This window comes from Pantherophis guttatus, chromosome 4 (assembly GCF_059756535.1).
Source record: "Pantherophis guttatus breed Tessera chromosome 4, ASM5975653v1, whole genome shotgun sequence".
Lineage (NCBI taxonomy): Eukaryota > Metazoa > Chordata > Lepidosauria > Squamata > Colubridae > Pantherophis > Pantherophis guttatus.
In genome coordinates this window covers 2,457,027-2,479,138 of record NC_142066.1, presented here as the reverse complement: position 1 = coordinate 2,479,138, position 22,112 = coordinate 2,457,027, and the positions used below count along the sequence as shown (strand labels likewise).

At 52.6% G+C, this 22,112-nt stretch overlaps 1 protein-coding gene across 1 annotated transcript in view; it reads right to left on the bottom strand.

Moving 5' to 3' along the window:
- Positions 1 to 9,371: 9,371 nt before the first annotated feature.
- Positions 9,372 to 22,112, bottom strand: part of DNAH2 (dynein axonemal heavy chain 2) — a 162,387-nt gene continuing 149,646 nt past the window's right edge. The window contains exons 78-88 of the mRNA XM_087891622.1: positions 19,976 to 20,159; positions 19,678 to 19,868; positions 17,507 to 17,698; positions 16,872 to 17,056; positions 15,268 to 15,496; positions 13,245 to 13,396; positions 11,263 to 11,377; positions 10,896 to 11,072; positions 10,711 to 10,785; positions 9,753 to 9,903; positions 9,372 to 9,616 (exon numbers count right to left, since the gene is read on the bottom strand). Coding sequence (XP_087747748.1) covers positions 9,462 to 9,616; positions 9,753 to 9,903; positions 10,711 to 10,785; positions 10,896 to 11,072; positions 11,263 to 11,377; positions 13,245 to 13,396; positions 15,268 to 15,496; positions 16,872 to 17,056; positions 17,507 to 17,698; positions 19,678 to 19,868; positions 19,976 to 20,159 — 1,806 coding nt within the window. The 3' untranslated portion in view covers positions 9,372 to 9,461. The remainder of the gene's footprint in view (positions 9,617 to 9,752; positions 9,904 to 10,710; positions 10,786 to 10,895; positions 11,073 to 11,262; positions 11,378 to 13,244; positions 13,397 to 15,267; positions 15,497 to 16,871; positions 17,057 to 17,506; positions 17,699 to 19,677; positions 19,869 to 19,975; positions 20,160 to 22,112) is intronic.

The following is a 22,112-nucleotide window of genomic DNA, read 5'->3' as shown; positions in this document are numbered from 1 at the left end:
CCCCCCCTCTCTCACTCCCCACCCCCGCCTAGCATGTGCAGGCGTGTTCCATGTGTGCGGGAGCGTGTCCGGGCGTGCCCTGTGGATGTGCGTGCCTGCACGTGCCGGCCTTAGCAGCTGTAGCCAAGCCCCCCCCTCCCCACACTCCCTCTCTCCCGTCCCATCGCCCCAGCAACAAAGCCGTCGCCGCGAGGCCATTGGCTGCCCGGCCGGTGACGTCATCCTGCCTGAAAAGTTAATAGGCCGGGCCGGGGATGAGGGCAAACCGGGCCTGCCTGCTGTTGCCATGGCAACAAGGCAAGCACAGCAGCAGCTGAGCAGGCTCCGGCCTTCAACCCCCCCCCTCCCCGTCCTTTCCCTCCCCTCCCTTGTGAGTGTGCACCCCCACACCCCATGTGGGTGCGAATGCCGGCGTGTGCCAGGAGGAAGCACAAGCGCATCGCCACTTCCTCTCCAAGCCCTGGGGCTGCCTAGAACCTGGCAAGCCCCAGGGCCCAAGGCCCCTCCCGGAAAGGAAACGCACTCTGCACGAGCTCAGGAGCTCATGCTCCAAGCGGGCAGAGTAATGCAATCGTGCCTGTCGCCTGCCTCGGAGGGGGTGTTTTTGCACATCTCCGGACCAGGCCTCAATTGCACGGATTGGAAAAAAAGGCCGCCGGTTTTCCGCTTCACCACCGGGGATGGGCACGACTGGAAGCCGCCTCCGGGTTCTCCGCCAAGACTTGGGACACCCCCCCCCTCTCCACTCACCTTCTCCCCGTTCGGCCCCCCAGCGAGTTTGCAAAAGCAGCTCTCCTCCCCCCCCCCCTTGAAAAGCCTACCCACGCAGAAGCCTGGCGTCGCCTGGCACGCCACTTTGCCTGCGGAACTCCCTACCACTGGATTGCAACGCCCGAGCTGGAAATACAGGTTGCCACCGAGGACTCCTTCCCGCCTGGCAGGCCCTTTTCCCTCCACACACACACACCCCGGCCGCAAACCGGGAGCAACTGCCCGAACTCGTCTTGACGCGGGACGGGTTGGCAAAAACGGCGCCAGGGCCCTGGAGTTGCCAGGTGCGAGCGGGGCGTGTGTGTGTGGGGGGGGTGAGCGGGTTTGCGTGGGCCGCTGTGGCTGCCTCTCCCTCCCTGCGGATGGGATGGGAAGGAGACCACAAAGAACAAGAACCTGGCATGGAGGAATATTACCAGGCACAACCGGGCAGATGGAGAGCAAAGGAGGGAGGGGGGGCACACCTGTCTCCAGGTGAGAGCAAAGGTACGTGCAGGTTAATCATTCACCCACCGCAACGGAGGCCCCCAGCAACCTCCAAGCACGCCTGGCTGCGCCTGGGGTGTGTTCCGTGTACACACACGCACACGCACACACAAAGGCCGTAAGCCAAATTTACGAGGTCTATCTTTCCCCAACGAGGTGCCCTCCGGGTACGCCCGACTCCGACTCCCATCATCCCAGCCGGTCTGGAAAGGCACCAGACAGCGGTGGCTGAGATTGCCAGGTGCCTCGGGGGCATCGTTTTCGGCGTAGACGTCAAATGTTTCTCGGCCAAACAAATATAAAAACGGCGCACACAACAATTTTTGGGACCGTCGTTAAACGAATGGCGGCTCCTCTCGATTTTGCTTGTCGGAATGTTGATCGTGTGGAGAAGCGGGGGGGATACTGCAGTGGTCGCAAGGGCGAGGACTGGTTGTAAGTCACATTTTTCATTGACGTCGTACGGGGAGTCCTCGGCTTATGACCAGAATTGCCGTTGCTAAGCAAGAGGACAGTTAAGTGAGTCGTACCTGATTGTCTGACAGTTTTGCCACAAACGTTAAGGGAATTAACGTTAACGTGCCACTAACGTTAAGGGTGGTTAAAACGAGTAGTCCTCGATTTACAACAGTTCGTTCAGTGACCCGTTCAAAGTTACAACGGCGCTGAAAAAAGTGACTTATGACCATTTTTCACCCTTACCTAAATTTTACCTATTTTTCACGTAAGATTCAGTTGCTTGGCAAATGATTCCTATTTATGACGGTCGCAGGGTCCTGGATCGCGTTGCGCAACCTTCTGACAAGCAAGGTCAACGGGGAAGCCAGATTCACTTAACAACGTTACTCGTTTAAGAACAGCAACGATTCTCTTAGCAACGGTGGCAAGAAACATTGGAAAATTGGGGCAAAACTCACTTAGCAACCTACATTTTGGGCTTAGTTGTGGTCGTAAGTTGAGGACTACTTTGTACAAGCACCTGAATTTTGATCCAAGGTTCGTGGGGATGCTGGGACCGTCCTCAAAGCAAGAACTCTTCATAAGTCACTTTTTTCTGTGTCAAACGGTCACTAAACAAATCTTCGCACACGAGATTAACCGCAGCACCGATTATGGGCAATGAAACCTGCCTCAAGTAAGATCAGAGGGCGAGGGGCCCTTCAAACTCTTCCCTGCTTAAACCCCTAACGTTGCACCCCCGGAAGTGGGAACGCCCCCCCACCCACCTCTTTTCGAGGGGTGTGTGAACAACTTCCTGTTTTGCACACCTGCAAAGCAAGTAAAGGGAGCGCATAAACCAACAACTACATTCACTTCAAGCATGGTGTGGAGGGGGTCGGGAACATTCCCCACAATTTGGGAGGGTAGGGGGTATCAATTGTGCCCGGACTGGAGTTTGCTCCTATTGGGCACGGCTGCCTGGCAGTGTTTCTCAACCTCTTGAGAACGGGTGGACTTCAACTCCCAGAATTCCCCGACGCTAATGCATTCCTTTTGATGTGTATGCCCATTGTGGACTGCATACTCTCTTCTAATCCCTTCCTCTGCAATCTCTCCGCTGTAGGAGTTAAAGAGAAAGAACAGCACAGGGATGGCTGGCTGGGGAATTCTGGGAATAGAAGTCCACCCGTTTTAAAGGGGGCTGAGGTTGAGAAACACTGCTGGTGGGGACACCGAGATCCCCCGTCCTCACTCAACTGCATACTCTCTTCTAATCCCTTCCTCTGCAATCTCTCCGCTCTAGGAGGTAAAGAGAAAGAACAGCACAGGAATAGCTGGCTGGGAATTCTGGGAGTAGAAGTCCACCCATTTTAAAGGGGGCTGAGGTTGAGAAACACTGCTGGTAGGGACACCGAGATCCCCCGTCCTCGCTCAACTGCATACTCTCTTCTAATCCCTTCCTCTGCAATCTCTCCGCTCTAGGAGGTAAACAGAAAGAACAGCACAGGAATAGCTGGCTGGGAATTCTGGGAGTAGAAGTCCACCCATTTTAAAGGGGGCTGAGGTTGAGAAACACTGCTGGTAGGGACACCGAGATCCCCCGTCCTCACTCAACTGCATACTCTCTTCTAATCCCTTCCTCTGCAATCTCTCTGCTCTAGGAGGTAAAGAGGAAAAAAAAGCACAGGGCTGACTGGGGAATTCTGGGAGTTGAAGTCACCCGTCTTAAAGGGGGCTGAGGTCAAGAGACACTGCAGGTGGGAACACCGAGACCCCCGTCCTCGCTCCCAGTGGGTCAAGGCACCCCTCCCTCCCCAAATCACCACAAGAGAGTTTTAGATAAAATTTCTCCCAAATCCTACTTGCAAACGTCCGGAATTGACTTGGCAAACCCGGCTTGATTTAATTCAAGACTCAAAATCCACTTTCTAAGTCTTGGGCGGTCCTCAAACTTACGACCGCAATTGGGGCCGAAACGCTCAGCGAGCCAGTGGTAAGTTGAGGCTCGTCCCATTTTACGACTTTGCTGGCCGCAGTTGTTAAGTGAATCCTCGCCCTTTCGAGGTTAGCACAGGTAGCCCTCAACGTACGGCCGCAACTGACAACCGCTCAGCAAGACCGTCATTAAGAGATCCTTGCCCCGTTTTATGACCGCTGTCGTGAAGCGAATCGCGGCCTTGTGAAGTCTGTGAGGCCGGTGGTTAAACAAACCGGCGTTCCCCATCGACCTTGCTTGCCAGAAGATCAATCACGTGACCCCAGGTGCACAATAGTAAGCCCCCCCAAATTTGGATCACGTGACCACGAGGATGCTTTGAACCGTCGTTAAACAAATGCTTGTAAATTGAGGACTACCGGCGTTGAATGTTTGCTCCCTTCTCTGAAAGGGACAGTTTTCAGACCCAGCTGCCACAGCGTTTCCAGACAATGGGATACGGAGTCACAAAAGATTCTTCTGCCATCGTACGATCCCACCTGCTCACCTGACACAGGTGTGACATATGGCTGCTCAGGTAAACAACAAAGAACGGAGAAGTTTCGCTTTCATCCCGCAGGATTCTGTTGGTTTGTTTTTTTTAAATATATATATATATATATATATATATATATATATAAACTTAAAATCTGTTCGTTTTAATCTAACTATTCCTCGCCTTACATCAGTTCATTTAGTGACCGCTCAAAGTTACAACAGCGCCGGAAAAAAAAAACCCGACTCACGACCGTTTTCCACGCTTTACGACCCTTGTCACACTTAACGACGCAGCATCCCCGCAGTCCCACGATCGAAATTCAGGTGCTCGGCGACGGACTCACGTTTTACGACGGTCGCCGCCGGGGTCATCAATGGGGGTCACGCGATCCCCTTTTGCGACCTTCGACGGCGAGGGGGGACGCCGGATTCGCAGAACGACCATGTCCCTCACCTTAACACCCGCAGTGATTCACTTAACAGCCGGGGCGAGAAAACTCGTAAAACGAGGGGGGAAACTCACTCAACGCCTGTCTCGCTGAGCAACAAGACAGTTCAGGCTCTGTCGTGGTCGTAAATCGAGGACTACTTATATTTAACCTTGTACCGCGTTTATAAGCTGCCCAGCGTCGCCAGACGGGTCAGATGGATGGCATATAAATTTAATTTATTAAGAAATAAAATGAAACAATTAGACATCGGGGGTGTGCCGAAGAGATGTCCCTGCAAAACTTTAAATTAAAGAGTGGGGAGAAGACACCAAAGACAGTCCTGCCTAGGGGTTAGACCCAGGCCGGGGATGATGGTGGGAGCGATTGGTGAGCCCTAACGGACTCAGCCGCGCGGAGTGAAGTGTGGCCTTCTCAAGTTTCCAACCGACTCCAACGAACCAGGCGCCGCGGGAATTGAAGCACCCTTTCCGGAATTAAATTAAGCATTAAAAATATCTTTTGGGAGGCTTTGGCAAACTACTCCTGGTTTTGCAAATCCAGAAACCGGGCCCTTCTCCCTCCTCCTGGCATCTGTCTCTCTGCAGAAACCAAAAGTCCCAGGGGAGGGGTGGGTTTGAAATTCTCCACCGCATTAAACAAGCTTCTAGTCCCTAAGAGAGGAGAAATGAGAGCTAGGCGTTTGGTAAACATGTTCTCCGCACCTGCTCATTAAAGCGGCAACATATGGGCCTGGAACCCAGGGAAAGAGTTAGGGAGCCCCGGCTAAATTGGCTGAAAACGGTAATTAAGACGGGAATTACAGCCTCGCTTTCGAGTAAGAAGAAACCAAGATTGAGGGTTTTGGACCCAAACAGCTGGCATGGCATCCGAGGCAGCGAAGGAAGGGGAGGGGGCGGCGTGTGTGAGTTTGTGTGCGTGTGAAAATATACCTTTTTTTTTTTTTTTTTTTTGGCAACCGAGCCAAAAATATCTTTTAAAAAACCCAGGCGGCTTTTCTGGACCGAACAATTTGCCAAAGTTTTGGCTCCGTTTTCGAACGGTCGAAGCGCGACGCGTGTTCTCCTTAAGAACATTAAGGACCTAAAGTTGTGTGAACAAATTGTGTCTGGTTCGTGTATGAAATGAAAATAAGGGGAATGTTTTGCTCAAAGGCAGCAAATCTTTTTTATTTTTTATTTAAAAAAAAAACAAAAACTCAGGATCCAAGATACTAAAATTGGAATCCAGAGCTCGTTTGCGCTCTGTGCACGCTCAGGGACATTGATCGTGGGCTGAGAGAAAGTGGCAGGCTTTCAAGATCACCCGGGGTGGGACTAGAACTCGCTGTCACCTGGTTTCTAGCTTCGACCACTATACCGCACAGTCTTTTTTTTAAAAAAAAGAAAACTTTTTAAAAAAAATGTTTAATTTTTTCAACCAATTTAGTCTAAACTAGGGAAAGGGGTTTCTTTTGCTTTCCTAATCATTGGTTGCCCTCTGGTGGCCATCCCGTTGCATTACAACACCCATTTGCAAAAAGAGGTGGGATCACAACTCCCATCCTGTGGCTCTGCAGGCTGGGGACGATGGGACCTTCCTCCCTACACCTGGAGAAAAACCACGCTGAGAAATGCAAGAGCGCTCGGTTTTGTGCTTGGCAGGCCCCGTCGGTCTCTTTATGCGTTCCGTGTTGGCTCTTTGCGGCACTCTGCACGAGCTCAGGAGCTACCCACCTGTTTCATTAATAGAGCCAAGCCAAACCCAAGTCCTAATATAAATCTGGGAGAGCCAACGTCCATTTGGAGGCAATCCTAAGACTTTTCTCACTAAGCCAGGATTTAGGGCTTGGAGTTACAGCAAACAAACCCAGAAATGATGGTTTATAATGCAGCGATTGGATTCAAACCTGGATTTTGGGTGGGAGAGAGAGAATCCTGGTTTGGTTTGTCTGAGGTTGGGTCCCTGGAAGGAAAGCAGTATTGCAGGGGGGGGGGAAAAGTTTTTCAAACTTGAGGACTTCGAGATGAGTGGACTTCAACTCCCAGAATTCCCCAGCCAGTTTGGGGAATTCTGGGAATTGAAGTCCACCCATCTGGAAGGCCCCAAACTGGCTGGGGAATTCTGGGAGTTGAAGTCCACCCATCTTCAAGTTAGAAAAAAATTTGGTTTGATATTGATACACGTTGGTTTGATATTCTGGCTCCCATTCAGAATTTTGGCTTACGGGGAGGATCCTGCTCAGAGATACCCCCACCCAGTAAAGGGGAGGGGGCTGAACCTGGGTCTCCCCCCCACAGCCAAAGGTGGGGGGCGGGGTGAACCTGGATCTCCCCACTTCTAGGCTGCCCCCCCCCATAAATAAACCCACCAGATGATCCTGCCTCGATCTTTAATTTCTCCCCTCTGCCAGCTTCACCCCACTTGCAGGCAGCTGTGGCACAGGGCGAGCCCTCCTCCCTCCTGATTGGCCCAAACAGCTGCCAGGGTTCAGTCAAGCCGTCCAATAGGAAAGCCAGCTGCCAGTTGAAGCGCCCCCTCCCCAAACACCCCCCCCCCACCCTTTTCTTCATTTACATTTCAAAACAGTCGAGCAGAGGGGAAAAAAATGCAGAATTTTTCTGGGTGTTTTTTTTTTGCGTGTGTTTTTTTTTTGGGGGGGGGTTGATGCCCATCCATGAGAGAATTGGCACCTCCAGTATCAAGCTGGCTTGTTTTGGGCCCCCATTTAAACCAAGATATGATGGCTTACGCGAGTCAAGGGCGGAAAGGTTTGCAGGGTGCTGGGTTCGAGTTTCACCAACCCCAAGGAAGCAACCTTGGCCCGTTCTGTGGGTGAGATTTTACCCACGCAACGCGTGCAAACGTGCAAGGGAAGCCTGCCGCGTGTAAAAACCCAGCCAAAAGACCCCCGGGAAGCGTGGAGAGGGAGGGGGGAGTGAGTGACAAGGGGTTTCCACCCACCCACTCATTTCACGAGGGTCCCCCATCGATGGAGGAGGAGGAGGAGGAGGAGGAGGAAGGCCAGCTGGGGAAGAGACCCCCGCCCCAAAGAGGCTGAAGAATCTCGGGTTGGGAGACCCCAGCGCAGCCCCCCCCAACCCAACCCCTCCCTGGCGTGGGGAGGGGGCTCAGCCTTCCTCCTCCCCACCCCCGAAGCAGGAAGATGCAACTCAAAGAAAGACCCTCCAAGGGGGAGGGGGGGTGAGGCAGCCGGGTGGGGGCAAAAAGGAGGAGGGGGCCCGCGAGACCCCCGCCCCATTCTGCCTGCCCCCCTCTTCCCTCCCCTCCCTTTGCAAATTCACGGAGTAACGAGGGAGGAGAGGGGAAGCCCACCGGCCCCTCCCAGACAAATTGGAGACCCCCCCCTCTTTTGGGAATGAGAGCCCTCCCCCCTCCCCACCTAGAGACCCCCTTTTGAAGGGAGGGAGGGGCGGCCGTCCCGGGACCAAAGTCCGGCGAAGTTGCGCACTTTCGCTTACCTGGCACTGCGGGGGAGCCGAAGCCCCCTGCCCAGGTCCTGCCGGGACCCCGAGGCTGCAATGCACCGGCATTGGGAGGGAGGGGTGGGTGGGAGGGAGGGCTGTCCCCCCACCCCACCCCACCCCCGTCGCGCGTGGGGCGGCGGTGCCCTGGAAAAGTACCGCCCGTTGCGCAGTTGCATTTCCCGACGCGGCTGCCCAGCTGGCGCTAAACCGCCCCCCCCCCACTGCCTGGCAAGGAGTCGCCCCTCCCTCCCCTGCCGCCACGCCCCCCTCCCCAATCACCCCGCCCCCCCTGCCTGCCCAGGGGAAGGGGCACCCCGAGGCATGTAGACCACCCCCGCTTGGCAAGGAAAGGAGGGTATCCCTTTTTCCCACTGTGCCAAGCTGGCAGCCTCCGTCCTCCCCTCCTAGGGACCCCCCAACTCTCCCCTCCACTGGCTTCCTTAGCCCCCTAACTGGCCTGGGCACTAGCTGGCAACCCACCCCCCACTCACCCCGCCTCCTGGTTCCTGCCTGCCATGGGGAAGGGGCACCCCGAGGCATGTAGACCATCCCCGCTTTCTGTCCTTGTGCCCAGCTGGCAGCCTCTCTCTTTCTCTCCCATGGTTCCTGAATAAGCTGGACCCTCAACTCTCTCTCCCCCCCCCACTGGCTTCCTGAGCCCCCTAACTGGCCTGGGCACCGTCTGGCTGACCCCCACCCGCACCCCACTCCACCCTGCCCCTTGCACGTAGACCATCCTGGCTTGGCAAGGAAAGGAGGGTGCCCCTTTTTTCCCCTGTGCCCAGCTGGCAGCCTCCCTCCCTCCCTCCCAGGGCTCCCGTATGAGCCAGACCCCCAATCTCCCCCCCCCCAGATTCCTTAGCTCCCTAACTGGCCTGGGCACTAGCTGCCCCGTCACTCCGTCCCCCAATTCCTGCCTACCCAGAGGAAGGGACACCCTGAGGCATGTAGACCACCCCATCTTGGCAAGGCAAGGAGGGTACTCCTTTCTCCTCCCTCCTTCCTTCCCTCTCTCTCTCCCTCCCTCTCAGGGCTCCTGCCTGAGCCGGACCCCCAGCTGCCCCCTTCCATAGGTTTCCTTAGCCCCCTAACTGGCTAGGCCCTGGCTGGATTCCTTCTCTCGACCAGCCTTGTTGAGGTTGGGAGGGGGGGGGCTGTCACCCCAAAATCTGGGGTTGGGGGAGGCAGCTCAAGCCCCCTCCCCAATCTATGAGTTTGTGGGGAGTATGGCCGGAATGAAGACCGCCACCCAAACTTTGCTGGACACCCCCTAAAAACAGTCACTTTAAATGAAACAGCTTTATTTAATTTCCTAGAGGGCTGGGGGTGGGGGTGGGGGTCATAAGAAGGAGATGGGGGGGTCGGTCCCCAGTTTCATGTATCCAGGCTCATCAGCAGGGCGGTGCCACGCTTGATCCAGTGGTCGGGGGGCATGGCTCCGGAGCGCAGGTCCACGCCGATGACGAAGGAGGGGCGCCCGGAGGTGCCCGCCCGGTTGGGGTAGTAGTAGCAAGGGCAGGAGTAGATGCCTGGTAGGGGGTGAGGAGGGAGAAGAAGAGAGAGAGAGGAGGGCCCGATGGGTCAGGGTCATGGGGACGGGAGGACTCTGCTGCGGCCCCCCCCAGACCCCTGCCCGCCTGCCCACCGGTGCCCGCCTGTGCCCACCTTTGCCGCTCTTCTTCTTGTTCTCCACGGGCTTGAAGTGGATGGTGGGAATGGGGCAGACGAGCTGCATGGGCTCGGCCTCCACCAGGCAGGAGTTCTTCTTGTCCCAGCCGGCCCCCTCCAGGAAAAGACCCCGGATCCACACCCCCTCCTGCATGGGGGGGGAAGGGAGGGCAGAGGGTGAAGCGGCCTTCTTCCAAGGGGGACAGGGGGAGGGCAAGAGGAGAGGGCACCTGCTCTGTGGGCGGAGGGGAGAGTGAGGGCTTACCTTGGGGGAGGGGAGGGGGCTTTTGCATCGAGGGGCTAAGGGGGCTTACTTGGGGGAGAAGACAGGGAGGGAGGTGCTTACCCTGGGGGAGGGAAAGGGGCACTTACTTTGGGTGAGAGGAGAGGATGCATACCTTAGAACCGTGATAGTGAACCTATGGCACATGTGCTGGGAGTGGCACACAGACACATTTTTCTGGGCACGCAAACTGTCGGCCAATGCACCTGCAGCTGTGCATGAGCGCCCGCGCCACAGCTGGTGTTCGGGCCTCCGGTGCGCCTGCGCGCAATTCGAGAGAGGGCCCAGCTGGTCTTCAGAGTGCTCTCATTTGCGCCTGCGTGCAAGAGTACTGGTGCACAGCGCGCACATGCGCCGACGGTGTTCGTGCACACACCTGCACGGATGGTACGATTGCGTGCACAGCGTGCAGGGGTGACGTGCATGAAAGCTGTGCGCCTGTGCAGATGGTGCGGTTGTCCGCGCAGTGCATGGGGAGGAGCAGTGCATGTTAGTCAGATAGCACGCGCGAAGCACGTGCCTGTTCGGCACTCGGTGAGTAAAAGGTTCGTCACCACTGCCTTAGGAGGAGGGGAGGGTCCCATACCAGGAAAGGGGTGCTTGCCTTGGGCGGAGGGGAGGGGGTGCTTATATGGGGGAGGGGTGCTTAATTTGACAGGAGGGGGTGCTCACCTTAGGGGGGTACACCAGATTGTTGTCGTCCACCGTAGAGACGATGAACTCCCAGCTCAGGGTGTCCACAGAGATCTGCCCCCCCCACAAAAAAAATGGGTGTCAGGCCTCCGAGGACGGGTGTCGGGCACCCGCCCTGCCCCGTCTGTCCGACCCGCTGCCCTCCCCACCGCGCCCCGCCGTACATTGTTCTGCCGCACGGCGGCCTGCAAGACAGCCGTCAGGAATCCGGTGGGGAAGGTGAAGGCCGAGAGCCAGAAGAGCACTGGCGGATGGGCCGTCTTCGCCCAGCGGGCAAACTGCTCCACCCGCAGGCCCAGGTCCCGGGTCCAAGCAGCCAGGGGCTTCTGGGAAGAGTAGGCCTGCAGGAGGGGGGTGGCCGGAGTTGAGAAAGCGCCAATCCCCGCAGCGGCCGTACTGGGGAGGGGATTGTTTCTCCAGCGAACATACGGGGTCTCCCTGCCTGCAAAGAGGCCGTGGGGCAGAGACTGATTCCCCCCCAGGTGAATAAAGGAGGAAGGGGGCAACCACAAGCAGCCAGGAGACCCTCACCCTTTCCCACATGGGGGGCACGCGGGCATCAAAAATGCAATTGAAAATCTCTTCCAGATCCGTCGACATAACCACCAGGCCTTGAATGCCCTTCTCCAGCTCCACCAGCGATGAGCTGTAAAGGGGAGGACAGAATAGGAGTGGGGGGCTCGGGGGGGACACACAGTTTAGGCCTGGGGAGGGCAAGCACACCAAAGCCCATACTCCCCAAAGGAGGAAGAGGAACACGCTCTGCGACGATGGCATTCTATGCATTACGGTTTGTATGAATGTGTGTTGTCGCTGGGGTGGGGGTGGTTATTTTACTAATTTACTAATTTATTATTTTTATTTCTTTTACGTGGTTTTTTTACCTGTGTTTTAAGACGCCTTGAGTGCGAGCAGGCGGCAATTTTCAATTTTCCAAAACAAAACAAATAAAAATAACTACGCACGATCTCTCGGATTCGCTCCCAGTTGCCTTGCACGCGTTTTCCCATCCTCGGCTTTTTCGCTTCATCATCCGCATCTCAATTCTACACAGGCAGTCCTTGACTGATGACTGTCTGACATTTCCATTCCATAACCAACATCACCATCCTCTTTTAATGACCCCATAATCCCTTGCGGGGTGGAGTCTGGGCAACTGAATGGAGTTCAGTGTTTACTGGCCGGATGCCTTTCCTGTCGCCAACGCGGAGTTTTGTGCAGCAGATATATTCTCATTGAGCCCAGAGAGAGAAATATCAGCCTCTACCTAGGATCGAACTCACAGTCTCTGTGAGGCGAGAGCTCCACCTCTAGGCCACCGCACCACTCATTTCCATTCCACAATGGACCCCCAAATTTCTGATGCTAAGCAAAATAGTTGTTAAGTGACTTTCCCCCCCCCCCGTTTTACCACCTTTCCTGCCACCGTTGTTAAGCGAACCGTTGCAGTTGTTAAGTGAGTCACATGGTCGTTAAGTGAATCCAGCTTCCCCGTGGACTTTGTTTGGCAGAAGGTCGCAAAAAGGGGGAATCACGTGACCACGGGACACTGCGACTGTCATAAATATTGCCAACCGTCTTAATTTGGATGACATTATCCTGTAGATGCTGCGACAGTCGTACGTGTGAAAAACGGTCCTAAGTCACTTTTTTCAGTGCTGCTGTAACTTCAAACGGTCACTAAATGAACTGTTGTAAATTGAGGACAGCCTGTACACTTTCCCCTTCTCTGCCTATTTTTTTTGTCATCCATAGACACTTCCACTTCATCATTCCATGTATGCTTTTGAATTAAATTTTATTGCAATTAAATTCAAACTTCATTTTAAAATCGCAGCCATTGTTACTCGTAATTCAGTGCTGACTGGGGAATTCTGGGAGTTGAAGTCCACCCATCTTAAAAGTTATCCAAGTTGAGAATCATGGGTCTAAGTGCTTAAACTATCATAGTTCAACCCAAATAATCCAACATCTAGGATGAAACAGGCCATTCTTCCTTCAGGACACCTGCAGGCAAGTTCTTCCTGGAAGGAACTCCGGTTAGTCCTCGTTTAGTGACAGTTCAAAGTTGCAACGGCACTGAAAAAAGGGACCGATGGCCATTTTTCACACTAACGACCGTTGCAGCATCCCCATGCTCGTGTCTCAGATTTATGACGGTTGCAGCATCCCATAGTCATGTGATCCCCCCTTTTTGCGACCTTCTGACCAGCAAGGTCAACGGAGAAGCCGGATTTCATTTAACAACCGTGCTACTAATTTAACAACTTCACTTAACAACGGTGGCAGGAACGGATGCAAAACGGGGCAAAACGACCACGGTCTCGCTTAGCGACAGTAATTTGTGGTCGTAAGTCGAGGACTGTCTCTACTACACTGAGTAAAAAGGGGAAAACTCTGATGTTTTGACCCAGGGATGCTCTGTTTTGGATTTGCAAACCAGGGACCTCCCACCCCCCCACCCCCACAAACCTCACCACCCCACAGATGAAGGAGTGGGTGGCCCCCTTCACCTGATGACCTGCAGCAGGGAGTTGTAACGCTGGATCTCTTGCAACAGGACCACGTTGAGAGGGGAGGGATCGGTGGAGAGTACCTTGCAGGTCCCCTCGTAGTCGATCTCCTCTGGAATCTTGCTGCGCACGTCGGCAGAGAGCTCCAGGACCTGCATTTATTTATTTTATTTTATTAAAAATAAAATAAAATAAAATGAGTGAAAGGGATGCATAAGAGACCAAGGTGAAGAGAGACCTGTCAAGTCCCTCGTTTTCCACCAGGGGGAGCTGAAGAGAAGAAAAGCAACTAAAACGATTAGGAGGCTGGAGACTAAAACATATAAAGAACGGTTGCAGCAATTGGTTACATCTCGTTTAACAAAAAGGAGTAAGGAGGGACGTGATAGCAGAGTTTCATTATTTGAGGGGCTGCCCCAAAGATGAGGGGGGTCGAACCTATTCTCCAAAGCCCCTGAAGGCAGGACGAGAAGCAACGGATGAAAGGAGAGAAACAACCTGGAACAAGGAGGAATTTCCTGATACTGAGGACAATTAACCAGTGGAACAGCTCGCCACCGGAAGTTGTGTATGCTCCATCACTGGAAGGAACTGGACCAGTAGTGGGTTCCAAAACCCGTCGCTACCGGTTCGCTCGTCCGTGAGCCTCCCGCCGCCGCCGCTACCAGTTTGCCGATCTGGGTAGAACCGGTAGCAACCCACCACTGAACTGGACAGCTATTTGTCGGAAATGGGATAAGGTCTCCTGTTTGAGCAAGGGGTTGGACTAGAAGACCTCCAGGGTCCCTTCCGGTTCTGTTCTGACTGGCTGATTTATCAGAGGAGCCAATGTCTTAAAAGGATGCATCAGAGTCCCATTGCCGGCTCAAAACTTTGGATGGCTGCACCAAGCAGGGGTTGTCTACATGACCTCAAGGATCCCTTGGGTAAGCAACAGGGATTTCTGAAATCTGCTGCGAAAGGCAGGAAGAAAGGCCAGGCCAAAATAACATGCATTGCTGATGCATACAGGTAGTCCTCGAATTGCGACCGTTCATTTAATGACTGTTTAAAGTTACAGTGTTTCCCCGAAAATAAGTCCCTGTCTTATTTTTTTTTTTTTTGAACCCTGAAATATTGCCATGCGCTCAAAAGTCCGATTGGGCTTATTATCAGGGGGACGTCTTATTTTGGGGGAAACAGGGTAGAACGGCACGGAAAAAAGTGACTTATGACCGTTTCTCACACTTATGACCGTTGTTGCAGCAATTTTAATATTGGGGTATTTTAAATTTTTGGGGTTTTAAATCGGCCAAATCTATTTAATTATTTTAATTTTTAATCATTGTTGTGTCCTGTGTTTTTAAATTGGCTGTACGCCGCCCTGAGTCCTTCAGGAGAAGGGCGGTATAGAAATAAAATTATTATTATTATTATCCCCATGGTCACCTGATCAAAATTCGGCCGCTCAGCCGCTGATTCAGATTTATGACGGTTGCAGAGTCCCAGGGCTCACGGGATCCCCTTTTGCGACCTTCTCAACCAGCAAAGTCGACGGGGAAGACGGATTCACTTAACGACCGTCTCATTAACAACTCTATGGATTCACTTAACAACCGCGGCAAGACAAGTAGTAGAACGGGGCCAAGTTCACTGAACAACTGTCTCGCTTAGCAACTGAAATTGACGGCTCCATCCTGGTCGTAAGTCGAGGACTACCCGCAGAGGAATCCGATCAAAAGAAACAGCCGGACACGAGAGGCGGTTCAAGGAAGTTTTCTCGGAGTATTTCAGCGAAGGGGTCCCGTCGGATAAAGGAATCGGAGCCCCGAACAATTCACAAATACAAATTTTATACAGTTATGATTAAGGAAGTTATTAAGGAAGTTATCATAACTGTATAAAATTTGTATTTGTGAATTGTTCGGGGTTCCGACTCCTTTATCCGACGGGACCCCTTCGCTGAAATACTCCCGAGAAAACTTCCTCTCGTGTCCAGGCTCCGGTTGGCACCTGCGCCAGATTAAACCCGCTCGGACCGTACCTTGTCCTCGCGGCTCTGCCCGGCTGCCCCGGTGGGGGTGGTTTGAGGCTGGAGGGAGAGCAGAGTTTCGAAGAGGGTTCGGGCCTCGGTGATCTGCGAGGCCACGTCGGCGTTGGGGTGCTGGCCGAAGGCCTCCGGGGGGTCCATGCCCGGCAGAAGGCTGATGTACTCCTTGTAAGAGGAGAGGTAGCCGTCCTTGGGGATGTAGTAAGTGTCTAACACCGTGAGCCTGCAGGGAGAACCGAGAGAGCGGGTGAGAAGCGTCAGGTACTCAGATCTCATGCAGGAACAGCTGGCTACTCATTGGGTCTGCTCAAGCTTTTATCGCAAAATAATAATAATAATAATAACAACAACAACAACAACAACAACAACAACAGCTTTGTTCATTGAAAGAAAATTGAAAAATGTGGATGGTTATCAAAAGAAGAGTAGGGATCGGGATAGGATAGGATAGGATAGGATCGGATCAGTGGTCAAATCCAAATTTTTTTACTACCGGTTCTGTGGGCGTGGCTTGGTGGGCGTGGTGTGGTGTGGCTTGGTGGGCGTGGCAGGGGAAGGATATTGCAAAATCTCCATTCCCTCCCCACTCTGGGCCCAGCCTGAGGTGGTATTTGCCGGTTCTCCGAACTACTCAAAATTTCCGCTACCGGTTCGCCAGAATCTGTCAGAACCTGCTGGATTTCACCCCTGGATAGGATAGGATAGGATAGGATAGGATAGGATAGGATAGAATAGAAAAATAGAATAGAATAGAATAGAATAGAATAGAATAGAATAGAATAGAATAGAATAGAATAGAATAGAATAGAATAGAATGAAAAGTAGTATAGAAAAGAATAGAACAGAATAGAAAAAGAGAATAGAACAGAATAGAATAGAATAGAATAGAATAGAATAGAATAGAATAGAATAGAATAGAAAAATAGAATAGAATAGAAAAGTAGTATAGAAAAGAATAGAATAGAATAGAAAAAGAGAATAGAATAGAATAGAATAGAAAAATAGTATAGTATAGAATAGAATAGAAAAATAGAATAGAATAGAAAAGTAGTATAGAAAAGAATAGAATAGAATAGAAAAAGAGAATAGAATAGAATAGAATAGAATAGAATAGAAAAGAAAAGAAAAATAGAACAGAACAGAACAGAATAGAACAGAATAGAATAGAATAGAAAAGTAGTATAGAACAGAATAGAATAGAATAGAAAAATAGTATAGAAAAGAATAGAATAGAATAAAAAAAGAGAATAGAATAGAAAAATAGAATAGAATAGAAAAATAGTATAGAAAAGAATAGAATAGAATAAAAAAAGAGAATAGAATAGAATAGAATAGAATAACGGAGTTGGAAGGGACCTCGGAGGTCTTCTAGTCCAACCCCCTGCTCAGGCAGGAAACCCTGTAACAATGTAACAAGGTCACCCAATAACAAGGTAGCTTGCGCAGAGCGTCCGTGAGGACATCCGGGCGGGTGAGTGGAGGCTCCCACCGCTGTCATTACCGGTTCCCCTGAACCGGGGCGAACCGGTATAAACCCACCACTGCCACCAGCCCTTGCAACCTTTCACGCACCCCCCCCTCCCCACCCCAATGCGTACTTGTAGAAAGGGGCGGCCACGGTTTGATCGCAGAAGTAGTCGTTGATGTAAGTGGTCAGGAGACGCCGGTCCCAGTCGTCCGTCACGTGGCCCCCATAGTTGACCCCGGCGATCAGGTACTTCAATGCATCCCACGGGGTGTCCTCATACTCGTCCAGGTACAGGCTGAGGAGATTCTCGGACACCTGGAGGACAGGTGAGTGTTGACGGGGAGGGGAGGGGGACGACGAAAGCGATCTCGGGCCCAACCCAAGAACGACACCGAAACGTGGTTTTCAATCTTGGCCACTTGAAGATACGTGGACTTCAACTCCCAGGATGCCCCAGCCAGCAAATTCCCAGAATTCAGCAGGGATAGGACAAGAACAAAAGTGGCCATACTGTTCTATCGTATATTTTGGATAGGGTAACTTTCTTAATAGACGGTGGGAATGGGGCAGATGTAATATATCTTGACTTCAGCAAAGTGGGGGGAAAGACCAGGTTGGGATTAGGATTAAGATTAGGATTAGGGTTAGGCCACAAAGCCAGAGCAGAGAGGGTGGAGAGTCCACTGAGCCCATCCTCCCAGTTTTTGATGGTACTCCTGCCCCACCTGCCCCCGTCGCCTCCCTCTCAGGTGACCCCCCACACACCTCAAAATCGGAGTCGTTGAAGCCATAGATGATGTTCCAGCCCAGCTGTAGGAACTTCTTGCGTTCCAGCAGGACGCTGTGGAAGAAGCAGAGGGCGAAGAGCAGCTTCTTGTACTTGCTGGGCTTCGTGCAACGGTTGAACTGGGCATCCGTGATTAGCTGGTACAACCGCTTCATGTTCGCCTTCAAGCCCTGCGGGAGACAAGCCACGAAAGCCGGTTTGGGAAGGCTGGTAAAATCCATGAGGGAAACGTTCTAGATTCTTCCAGGGCCAAGAGTTTGGATGGACGAAGAGCCGTTGGGCTTGGTTCACGGGTGGGTTTCACTTTATGTTACTACTGGTTCGCCGTGCGTGTGCCCGGTTCGCATGCGCCCCTGCCTTCCAGACCTGCAGCCGGCCTTTCGCGCATGTGCCCAGCCTCAAAAACATGCCTAAATAGGATGGCATAGAGCCGGGGCAGGTGGGCGGGCCCACTCGCAATTTCTGCTACCAGTACGGGCGAATCGATCCAAACTGGCTGAATACCACTTCTGGCTTAGTTTCCCCCAAAGTGGAGAAAGAATGACCATCAGTCCTTGCAAACATCCCACCGAATCATTGCGAGGTTGCGTGTGTTCTGTCCCTGTCTCACACACGCACACAAACAGGGGTTAAATAAAACTGGCAGACAACAAATTCTTTCGATAAGAGGATTGGCAGCAACCCAGTAGCTGCTTGCCAAGAACTTTACTCAGTTCAAGAATTGTCAAGTCCAGTCCGTATTAAATCCAAGGCAGATAACGTTGTTTCAAAGATACAATGTGACTCGCTAGTAGTTAGTTTTGTCTGTCACAGAGTCTGAATGGCCACCTCACCCCCTTTTATCCCCTGTGGGGTGTGGTCCAGTGACTCAGCTTAATCTCTGGCACGCCTCCTTTTCTGCTGCGTGCGCCTGTCTCTCCGACGCTGGCGTGGATCCAGCCAAGACTTATCTCCGTCACTGTCCGACTGTGAGGAGATACCTGGCTCCTGGCCAATCTCTTCTCCCTCGGGAGACACCTGAGGCATTGCCAGAGAGGAGGGTCCTGGAGAGGCATTGCCAGAGAGGAGGGTCCTGGAGAGTTGGCCTGGCCAACTCCTCTCCTTCATGTTCAGAGCCTTCTCCTTCCGATAAGTCAGCCTCGGGGGTCAGAGTCACAACAGTGTGTTTGTGTAGAACAGAAATCTCCAAACTTGGCCACTTGAAGACTTGTGGACTTCAACTCCCAGAATTCCCCAGCCAGCAAGGATTTCCCAGAATTCAGCATGGATAGGACGAGAAGAAAGGTGGCTAAACTACTTTCTCGCCTTTTTTTTTTTTTAAATAGGGTAATTTTCTTAATAGACGGTGGGAATGTGGCAGAAGTAATATATCTTGACTTCAGCAAAATGGGGGGGGGGGGGAAACAGCCGGCTGGAGGATTCTGGGAGTCGAAGTCCACAAGCCTTAAAAGTTGCCACCCGTTAGTCTCCTTCTCTTCTGTTTTGTAGAAAACTGACCTCGCTTGAACTTTCCTACCAAGAGTTGGAAACAGATGTGGGCCACGTACGGTAACAACCGGTTCGCCCAGTACCGGAAATGTGAGCATATGCCATCCATGCATGCGTGCAGTGTCACAAAACACAGCAATTGGCTCACGTGCATCGCATCAAAAAACACAGCGATATAGGACGGGATTGCACCCAGGCAGGTGACTATCGGTTCGCTCGAACCGGTCTAAACCGGTAGCAACCCACCATTGATTGGAAACTGACCGCTTAGACCGGGGGTGTCAAATTCAATTTCAATGACGGCCGCATCAGGGCTGTGTTTGACCTCGGGGGTTGGGGAGGGTGTGGCCGAGTGGGTGGGTGTGGCCGAGTGGGTGGGCGTGACCAGCTTGACGCCATCCCCCAAACTGCTGGCATGTTTTCTCTTCGTATTGGGTAGACCGGGCGGAAGTCAGGGATAGCCCTGCGGGCCGGATCCAACCACATCGCGGGGCCGGATCCGACCATCGTGGGGCCAGATGTGGCTCGCGGGCCTTCTGTTTGACACCTCTGGCTTAGACCGAGAGAAGGCAAAACCGTAAAGTGTTACTTGCAGGGATACGGCACATTTGGGGCTAGCTTGGGAGAGCCTTGCCCCCCTCTCTGGGGTTTCTCCACTTACCGTGGGGGGCTCCGTTGTCATCTTGATGCCCGCCTGCAGGATCGAGATGGGGAATTCCGGATGGGGGCTGGAACTTAGCCACAGGCGGAAGGAAGGATGCGGCTCTTCGACCTGCAGCTGTTCCACCAGTTTGTCCAGCTGTGGCATCCAGGATAGAGACAGGTGGCAGTTGGCTAGGAAAACCCAGTTACCTGTGGAAGGGAAGGCCCAGGAAGACTCACCAAGGCTTCCGGATTTAGGAGTGATGAAGATGAAGTTGCCGCTCCAGGTTAGGGAGGTGGAAGGGCTTGGCACTCACCCTGGTGGACCCCGTCCTTAATCATACGTGTGGCGATGGGTGCCTGGCCCTGACCCAAGGACAGGGCGTGGAAACGTTGAGCCATGCCCGACTGCTCAGCCAGCTGAAGCAAGGAAGAGGTGGGGTCGACGCCTGGAGACAGGACGAAGATCAGGGGGGTCTTTGTGGTGGAGTCGTCCACCACCTGCAAGCAGAAAGCAGGAAAGGATAAGATTAACATAGTTTAACAGAATGAGAAGGGACCTTATAGGTCAGTGATGGCTAACCTTTTTGCCATCGTGTGCCAGGAAGGTGGGGGGCAGGAGCCCACACCCATAATTCTATGTGCCCTGCCCCACCCCCCACTTCTGGCACACGATGGCCCACTAGGCCTGTTTTTCTTTCTCACCTGGCTCCAGATCCTCTCTATGCATCTGGGGAGGACTAAAACAGCCTTCCCCACTCCCTCGGAGGTCCTCCGGAAGCCCAAAAGGGCCTGTTTTCCAACTTTCGGTTAGACAGGAAGTGACTTTTTTGCTGTCCCCAGCCTCCAGAGTCTCCTAGAGAGGCTGAGAGCTGAGCCGGCGTGCCAGGCAACATGGTTCCACGTGCCACCTGTGGCACGCATGCCATAGGTTCGCCATCACGGTTATAGGTCATCTAATCCAACCCCCCTCTGCCCAAGCACCATCCCCGACAAATGGCCGTCCAATCTCCCCTTGATAGCCTCCAGTGACGAAGCTCCCACAACTTCTGAAGGCAGCTTCTGTTCCGTGGGTTGATTCTTCCAACATTGGTGGGGCTGCCCCAAAGAAGAGGGGGCGGGGTCCCCCTATTCCCCAAAGCACCAGAAGGCAGACAAGATAAGAAGCAATGGAAGGAAACTAACCAAGGAAAGAAGCAACCTGGCATTAAGCAGGAATTTCCTTAACAGTGAGGACAATTAACCAGTGGAACTCCTTGCCACCAGATATCGTGGGTGCTGCTCCATCCCTGGAGGTTTTTAAGAAGAGACTGGACAGTCATTTGACTGGAATAGTGTATATTCTCCTGCTTGAGCAGAGGGCTGGGCTAGATGACCTCCAAGGTCCCTTCTAACTCTGTTATTCTGTTAGTCTAACGAAGAGAAGGACCAGGGATGACATGATAGCAGAATTCCAGTATTTGAGGGGCTGCCTCAAAGAAGAGGGGGTCCCCCTATCCTCCAAAGCCCCCGAAGGCAGGACAAGGAGCAAGGGATGGAAACTAATCAAGGAGAGGAGCAATCTCGAACTAAGGAGGAATTTCCTTAACGGTGAGGACAATTAACCGGTGGAACTCCTTGCCACCAGAAGTTGTGGGGGCCGTTTGGGCGGGGGGTTGGACTAGAGGACCTCCAAGGTCCCTTCCAGTCCTATTCTGATTGATTGATTGATTGAGATGGGCAGAAAACGCAGCAGCTGTTCACTTCACCAAGAGAAGCAAAAAAAAGAAAGAAAAGGAGGGATCAAGCGAGGAATTAGCCTGGAATCACTACGTAAAACACCAGAAGGATAAATCTGATCCATCCCTGAAGGCCTTTGAGCCTGATCTGGTCTTTCCCAGGCAAAAGATGCCAGACTGGGAAGATTCCTGTACTATAGGCAGCGAACAACAAAGTACAAGCAGTCCTCGAATTACAACCGCAACGGAGCCCAAAATGTCCATGTTACTAAGCGAGACAGTTCTCGAGTGAGCTTTGCCGCCTTTTCCGACCTTTCATTGCCGCAGTCATTAAATGAACCACTGCTGTTGTTAATTGAGCCACATGGTTGTGTTAAACAAATCTGGCTCGCCAGAAGGTCGCAAAAAAGGGAATTGCGCAATCCCGGGACGCTGCGACCGTCATAAATACGAGCCGGTCGCTAACCGTCCGAATTTTGATCACGTGACCACAGGGATGCTGAAACGGTCATTAAGTGTGGACAATGGACATTAAGGCCTCTTTTTCGGCGCCGTTTGTAACTTCGGATGGCTAGTAAACGAAAAATTGTAAGCTCGACTTACAATTTTTCGTTTACTGACCATCCGAAGTTACAAACAGCGCTGAAAAAGAGGCCCTAATGTCCATTGCTACCTGTAGCGAAATTGGAATTGTGCCACACGGGGAAAAATATTAGGGGGTGTATGTGGGTCATCT